This window comes from Papilio polytes, unplaced genomic scaffold, assembly GCF_000836215.1.
Source record: "Papilio polytes unplaced genomic scaffold, Ppol_1.0 DF824024.1, whole genome shotgun sequence".
NCBI lineage: Eukaryota > Metazoa > Arthropoda > Insecta > Lepidoptera > Papilionidae > Papilio > Papilio polytes.
The window spans coordinates 2,268,625-2,276,748 of NW_013525180.1; the positions used below are offsets into that span (position 1 = coordinate 2,268,625).

At 32.5% G+C, this 8,124-nt stretch overlaps 1 protein-coding gene across 1 annotated transcript; it reads right to left on the minus strand.

Moving 5' to 3' along the window:
- Window positions 1-1,467: 1,467 nt before the first annotated feature.
- LOC106100935 (IQ and AAA domain-containing protein 1-like) lies at window positions 1,468-6,806 on the minus strand. Its single transcript, XM_013280000.1, has 11 exons — window positions 6,495-6,806; window positions 6,083-6,306; window positions 5,792-6,005; window positions 5,417-5,642; window positions 5,138-5,330; window positions 4,852-5,059; window positions 4,456-4,759; window positions 3,711-3,986; window positions 3,180-3,404; window positions 2,053-2,180; window positions 1,468-1,585 (listed from the first exon to the last, which is right to left on the minus strand). Exons 1-11 carry the CDS (start codon window positions 6,804-6,806, stop codon window positions 1,469-1,471), a joined length of 2,427 nt encoding a protein of 808 aa, XP_013135454.1. The 3' UTR covers window position 1,468.
- Window positions 6,807-8,124: the final 1,318 nt, after the last annotated feature.

Here is an 8,124-nt window from a genome sequence, read left to right on the forward strand (position 1 = left end):
GTTGGTTATGATATAACATGCATTTTTTGATTTTTGTATGTATGTAACTCAAAAACTACTGGGCCGATTTCAAAAAATCTTGCACCATTAAAAAGCTATGTTATGATTGAGTAACATTGGCTATATTTATCTCTATTTTTAATTCCACGTGGACGAAGTCGCGAGTACATCTAGTATAGTATATTTTCACAAAGAAATACTCCAACGTTCTATTTCAATTAATTAAAAATCCCGCAATCGAGTGAACATGCAGTTAATACTTTTATCTCGAGTCCGAGGAAAAGTTAATAATTAAATTTTTAACCACTTTAACTTCCCTCCGCAGTTTATTCTCATTGCACGTCGGAGAAGTTTAATCGAAAATCACGAAGATTTCCTTTTCAATTTAACATCTAACAAAAATGATAATTTAAACACGCTTCAAATGTTTTAATTTTACTAATAGGTTTTAAATACTAAAATAGTTTTAAACAAAAAAACATCAAATAACGCGGAATGTGAATATATTTTGACTGCGACAAATATTAAAATTGGTGTGTCTGTTTGTAAAAACAAAAGAAGAATTCGGGAAGATGGTGCATTTGCGTTGCTGATAACGAAAATCGCATTTTCTTTTTGGCTGTGTGTCTGTCCGCAAGCCGAGTTTGTTTCGGGTAATTTTCGAAACGAATGGGCTTATTTCGACCGTACTTTCACTGAAGGGTAGCTGACATAGACGGACATATTATAGGCTACTTTTTTTATCTTAATATTGTGTGGACGAAGTCGCGGGCAATTCAGGTATTACTGCAGGAGAAAAGATGTAAAGAGCAACTGCTATAAGCTTATTTTAGGGTACAGAAATTTATATTTCAAATTCGCAACTCCTTTTATTAGCAAACTCAATATACACCGTAACTAAAATTCAAAAATAGAATCACAAAATGCATTCACTTGTTCAACAAACAAAGGGTGGGTAGTCAAACGGGGGACTACAAAAATAGTATAAGTATAAAATTTACGGCTTGTTCACAAAGGCCTCGACAACAGACTATCAAGTCTTGCTCTCTGGTCAGAGCAGTGTTAACTCCAAGCTTTGTGATAACCCCTTTGTTACATTTGTGTTCAAAAAAGTTGCCAGTTTTCGTTCGCAGAGATTGTACTTTGTTTTTTTAAAGGCAATTTGATTTAGTGGGATTTGTTGTGAATTAGAATATAGAAGAGTGTAGTTTCATTAAATTACTACACTTTTTAGATCGAAATAAGTTTTAATTGAACAATGGAACTGTTTAGTTAAAAATGTGCGTGTTTGTTTACACACTTACACAGTTAAACTCTTAAGTTAAAATAGTCAGAACTGACTCTTTACTATAGTCATAACTTATTTAAGTAATTAATGTGTAACTTATCAGTTACTCTTAAAAGTATAACTAAATCTATGCATATTTTATATAAAAGCTACTTTTAAACTAATGTCGCTAAGTGGCTTTCATTTTCCTGCAGATTTTTCCTCATTTTCTTGTTCCAACTCCTCGAGCCTTTGAAGTACTTTTTGTCGTCGTCTTTCTAAAGGTGTTTTAAACCACCATATTTCAGCTGCCGCGTCCTGTCGTAGAACAAACATTTTAGAAGATTAAAAAAAATAACAAGATATAACGTAAATTTTAACAAACTAAAGTGGAAGAAAGAAAATTTATTACCAATATATATATATTATTACCAATATATATATATTATATTATTTTATTTATTTTATTTATTTTTTATATAAAATACCAAATAAATAAAGCATAAACTTGCAGTAGATATTAAAAGAGTGTCAAAAGACACCAGCGAAGCAAGAGCTAATCTCCCTGCGCTGATTCTAAGTTGACTCGTTTACAAAGATATACAATTAGATTGCCAACAAATCAATCCAAGTTTAATTAAAATAGTATACCGCTACTTATTGGTTTTATCATAAAAATACCGAAGGTCTCTAATGCCAAAAGATTACCACAAAAACATTTTATCCCTCTCTGCCTTCTTAAATAAAACAGAGACAAAAAGATGAAAATCCTCGGTAATACTCACGTGTTCAGCATAAACTGGCTCTCTATAACTCAGCTGTATTGCAACTTCGTGTGCTGTTAATGCACGAACTCTTAATTGCAACCGTCTTTTCGTCGTGAGAACATCATCTAAAGCGGATAGTAATGTACCTGCAATACAAGTAATTAAAACGACATCCATTGTTTGATGTGTGAGAAAAATCATATAGCATAAAATTCTGTAGCATTATAAATTTCACAAAAACTTGATTCTTTAGTCGTAACTACACTACTCATAACTAATTTATGGTATATTAGCTTTCGTCCACGATTCCGTAGTTGATTCAAAAATAACAAAAGTATGTGTGTTGTTTAACTGGTCTTCCAGACTATCTTCTACATCTATAAATTTCATCAAGATACGTTCTATCCTGAATCTACACTTTCGCATTTATAGGTAATACTAGCTTTTGCCCGCGACTTCGTCCGCATGGATTAAAAAAACAAAAGTGAGTAGCCTATGTGTTCTTCCAGATTGTCCTCTACATCTGTACATAATTTCATCGAAATCCGTTTAGCCGTTTACGCTACAAACTCTAACAAACATCCATCTAAACTTTCGCATTTATAATATTAGTATGATTAGTAAGAAGTAAGTTAAAAGTAAAGTGTGATTTTTGCACACAATTTTTCTCAATCTAATTTATAAAAAGCTGTATTCGATTAAGATAGATAAAGAAAATAACATTGAAATTGACACCATTTTATTATAAACAAAGTGCAAGAAAACTAAATTGGATATTTCTTATTTTCATCCAATTTTCCCATATTGTAAGACTCGAGTATTCTCATGAAAATGTATAAAATGCATCTTGCAAGACAACAGAACTCATTTAGTGAAATTCGATTTCTTATCTCATTTTCTTTGTTAAATCTAATTTACACTTAACGTTTAGTTTCTTTAAAATTCATTTTAATATAAATCGCCCTCCTGTAGAGAAACTTTTATTTAGCAATTTTAGTTAATTAATTCTTTAACAATACTTACCTTTAGCAACCTAAAAATAATGTCATTCTTAGTGCAATGGCAGTCTATTTGATAAGAGTGTTTATGTGTTTAGAATTCGACGAATTCTACCACTGATAATACAAAACTATAATAGTTCCTACCTATTGTGTAAGAGTCCGAAACCCTCGATAAGCAAGAAATATCAAGTCGTTGGGACAAAGCGCCAGCTCTATGTAGCTTTGATCTCCACATCTGTGAAATACTTCCGTAATCAGCTCTCGGTATTTGAATTACTTTTGTATAACATTGGAACAACAGTTTCTGTTCAGCTTCCCAAGGCATTCGAGATGTACCAATAAACAAAACACGGTCTTCTGGACAAATACCTAGAAGTAATAAATTTAGATCAGTAATATCGGTATTAAGAAATATCTCTGCTTTCATTCATAGTAAGTAGTATTTTTTATAGGAAAAGCCGGCAAACGAGTAGCAGATCTCTTATTAAATGATCCGACGCCGATAAACATCCGCAACGCCAAGGGAACTGCAGATGCGCTGCCGGCCTTATAGTAGCAAAATTTGTAAATGAAAATTTAATTAAAATAGAAAATAGTCAGGAAATTTTGCCTTTTTAGCAGAGTTATTTGAAGAATAGTTTATTCACAACCTAATCTCAGTACAGGAGAACATACTTTTTATAATCTTCGCTAAATCCTTTTTTAATCTCTTCGGATCAGTTTTATCAGTTTTAGGTATTTTTTTTACGAAAGGCTTTTCCGCATCATCCATCCAAATGACACTCGGCTGAAGTAATCTTGACACTTTCATTACTAAATGTATCAACATGATGAGGCCTGACTTTCCGGGATATTTTCCAACTATATTTGACGGTGTAAGATCAAAGAGCATTGCTCCGACTTCACTGCAAATTGCGTGTAAGAGCATCTTTTTTCCACTACCAGATGGACCTAGAAATGTAGTTTTGATATTTTATACAGAATAAAAAAAATAGACCTTAAATCCGTTGACCACAAACACACTAAAAAATATATAGAGAGGCATAGTTCACACCACACATTTGTCAATCTTTCGCACTTGTAATATCTGTTGGTAGCCTCAAAATAATATATCAATATATGTTAATTAATTGTATTTAAATTAATTGTCAGTAGGTGTCTTAAATAATATTTAAATGTTTACTACTGTTTAGTTTATTTTGTAAGATGTTTTATTGCTTGTCAATACAAGAACACGAGGCGACGTATTAAATTTGACAACTGATATTACCTTTCAGAGAAAGTACCGGTGAAAAAATGTTGTTCAGTATGCCTCGTCTATGTATTTTTAAATGTCTTTGGTTGATCATGAGACTTTTCTGACTCGATTATGAAAATTACAATCAACTCCCGCATGAAGTACTTAATTATTTCTGCTTACCTGATAAAAGAACCGATCTTACTAAAGGTGCGTTAGTTTTAACATGATCAGATCCTAAAGGTAGAATACAATATTCTTTTATGAGTTGTCGAATGTCACCTAAACAAGGACTTGGTTCACGACCTTGTTTCCGTATTTCAGATCCAATAAAATTCTTTTCACCGATATAATCGTCTATCTTTACTATTGGATATGGGCGTATTATTCCATTTGTAACCAATTCTTCGAAGAGCGACTCAGTTGTTCTGTCAGGAGTTAAATCCTTTTCCTTTTTCTTTTTACTTTTTTTACCTCCTCGTCGTACCTAAGAGACAAGCATTTAACATAGGTATAAATTTTGTACCTTAGGAATAGCACTACCGGACATTGGCATCATATTTAAAGAAAAATTTCTACCTTCTTTTGTGGTTTCTTAGACTTCTTCCCCTTATGCGCTCTGTCTTTATCGAAAGCCGCTTGAAGTAAATCGAGTTCGTTCCTCATCATTTCATCTACCATATTTCTTATTTCTTGTTCTAAGAGAACCAATTTTTCTCTCTCAATGATATCCCTTTGATATCTTTGATCATCATAATCGTCTCTGAACTTCCACATGTCTTCAAACCTGGAAACATCGTTATTGTTTGATACAATAGTTTTTTTAATTTCACCTGATTTAGTGGTCTGTAATACAACAACTTACTCTTCGTTGGCATTTATAACATCTTGCAGAAATGAAGAGTTCACACATTTATAATTTTGTAAGTCTTCCATTTCGTCTTTTGTTTTGTTATCCTCTGCCTTCGTGCTCTTTTTGTCTTTACTCTCTTTGCTCTTCTTAGAATCCTTGGATGATACAGGAGAAGATTTGCTTAGCTGACTTTCAACACCAGTACCTGTAAAAATTAAGCATTACATTTTGTTTGTATAGATTTAATCACTATGTATTTTATTCTAAAATGTTTTTAAATCCACGTACTACCTAGTCTACTAAACATAGCTCTACTCCCACCGCCTTCTTCTGAAGGAAATTCCGGTAATCTATTTGTCCTTTCGTAATATTCCGATATCCACCTTCGTAACTCATCCCCAATTCTTTCTTTTATTTTCTCTGTATGTTGAGCTCTTAATTGGTCCTCTACAGTTACTAGTGCTTCTTGATACTCCTTCTCGTATTCTTTTTGACGGTCGCGGCGATTTTCTTTAACCTAAAAAAGTTATATTATTTGACTCAAAATTTTGTTGTGGTATAGTATTTTTTTATTATTATTTAATAATTTACATTAGTCTTTCTAAAATACAATTTCACTAATGGTGGTAAATGTAGATTAAAATTTATAGAATATGCTGTATTTACCTCCTCTGCTCTCTTTATTGCTTGTGATTCGGTATAAGGTGGTAGTTCCATACCAATAAGCAACTGTTCCGCTCGTTTACGTTTCTTTGTCATTCGTCGTGTGATGAATCCTCTCCACACACGCTGGATTGCCGTCGCTGCGGTAGCTGACATTTCACCCTTTTGATCTCTACCCTTTTCTTTGAGAAGACGAATTTCCTTCATAAACTGCCCTCTGAAAATGGAAATTTTTATTCTTTCTCGTCTAGTTGAATGTTATTGACACACATGAAAAAAAAAAGAAGTGTATACCTTAGCCTTCCTTGACGGGCTCTCTCATGGCTTTGGATAATAATAATTGCTTGTTGTTCAGTTAGTACTATTAATGGAGGTTTTGTAATTTCATGGCCTAATTTTGTCAGAATATCTGTTATGAACTTTCTCCGTTTTAATATTTCTTCTTCTCTTTCTCTAACAAAATATTGAGGAATGCACGGCTCGGCCTCTTGTGGTGTAACTTGTAATTTTTGTAAAGTCTGAAATTTTTTAATTACCTAATAACTAGTAATACAGACAATTACACGTTAAATAATTCAACTTAAAAAAAAATCTGGAATATTTTACAAAACTGTTCGCAATGATTATCCGTTGAATCAGAACTGTACTGAAATTGGAAAATTAACGGCAAAATACAATCGCTAGTATATCACAGAATAATACATACCTCATCATCATCATACGTATAGTCAGACAAATATAATTCAACCAAATCATATTTGATTTCAAGTAGTCTACCGAGGCAAGCTTCCAAAAGGCGTTTGACAATTAAGCGCTTTTGTGGCTGCAGTAGTTGATCGTAAATTGCATCTAACCTGCTAACCAGCACCGTGTATCTTATACGTAATTCTGAGAGAATCGGTTGAAAAACCGTACGTTCCGCTATACCCGCTTCGAAAACCGCTTCATCTATTTGTGTTGCTTCACCTATAAGTTCCGATGTGTCACAGATTAAGTCGTTGTATGTTTTACTCGACATTTCGATTCTATTCCGTATTCGTAAAACAAAATTTATGCATAGTATCGTTCGTATGATCAATTAGTAATATTTGTCAGTTCAGAAAGAGTGTTTGAGAGACGTTCTTTGAAAAATTAAACGCTTGTTCAACTCAATGTTTCTTTCACTTTTCTTCCGCCACAAATTAACTGTTATAATATTTACAAACGACCATTTATATCATCATCAGAAGAAACTTGTTAAATGCATTGCATTATTCCCTAGTGAACTGTGGTACTTATGATTGGCGTTTATTATTAGAACTAAACTGCATTACATGCAAGAAACTTATATACTCTATAGCTTTATCGAACCAGCAACCTATCGTTATGCGACCCGTTGCTATGACACGTTACTTGGATTGACTTTTTGTTCAAATATTTGGTAGATATTGCTATAGGCAACGTGTAGCTTGATTTTTCTAAATACTATCATAACGCAAAGTTATTACGATCACTCGTATGTTTTAGTATTTCTTTGGACTAGGCTAGGCTTACTAATATTATAAATGCGAAAATTAAAATGGATGTTTGTTGACTTCATGATAAAATTTAGCAAATAAGCCGAACATAGTCTGAAAAAACACAGGCTTACTTTTATTATTTTTTTTAATTCTGTTCGGATTTAGTTGCGGGTAAAAGCTAGTTTTGTATAAGTGGAATTTCTTTTAAATTCAATGTTTAAAGAAAACTCTAGAAAGACTTTCCACTTACTTAAATCTTGCCTCTTGTGCGTATAAATATTTTTAAAGTATAATTTAACGAGCCATATAAAATTCAAAGACACAGTTTAATATAATTTCTATCAAAATATATTTTAAATAAGCAGTACGAGAGTATACAGTTAGTATTTTTTCTTATGCTGGCACAAAGCTTTTCCTTCTGCGGCTTAAATTGCATATAGCTAAGAACCGGGGCGGATATAAAAGAGCCACAATTTTATGGACCGTATACATTCGCTGCAGGGATATCGAACATTCTAGAATGTATACCTGTTTGTTGATTGAACGTTGTGAGGAAGTATAAAACGTATTTCTCGAAAGTTCCTAAAAGATTTTGACGTGGAATTTTCTTAAACTACGAGTATATGCATACGTAGAATGAAAGGTTATAAATCTTTTTTCTTTTGTTTATGTTTCTTAATGATGCAGTTAGTTTTCATACAATGTTTATTGGTACTGGTGCTTACGTTGATTTTTTTTTAATCTTCCTAATATTGTAAATGCGAAAGTTTAGATAGACAGATGTTTGTTAAAGGTGGTAGCAAAAAACTACTGAATGGATCTCGATTAAATTTGGCA

What these genes read in the sequence shown, in the direction of transcription:
- LOC106100935 (XM_013280000.1), bottom strand. Translation starts at nt 6,806, where the DNA reads ATGTCGAGTAAAACATACAACGACTTAATCTGTGACACATCGGAACTT. An exon ending in AAGATCGGTTCTTTTATCAG is followed by an intron (nt 3,987 to 4,455) that starts GTAAGCAGAAAT and finishes CTACATTTCTAG; the next exon opens with GTCCATCTGGTAGTGGAAAA. An exon ending in TTTAGCGAAGATTATAAAAA is followed by an intron (nt 3,405 to 3,710) that starts GTATGTTCTCCT and finishes TATTACTTCTAG; the next exon opens with GTATTTGTCCAGAAGACCGT.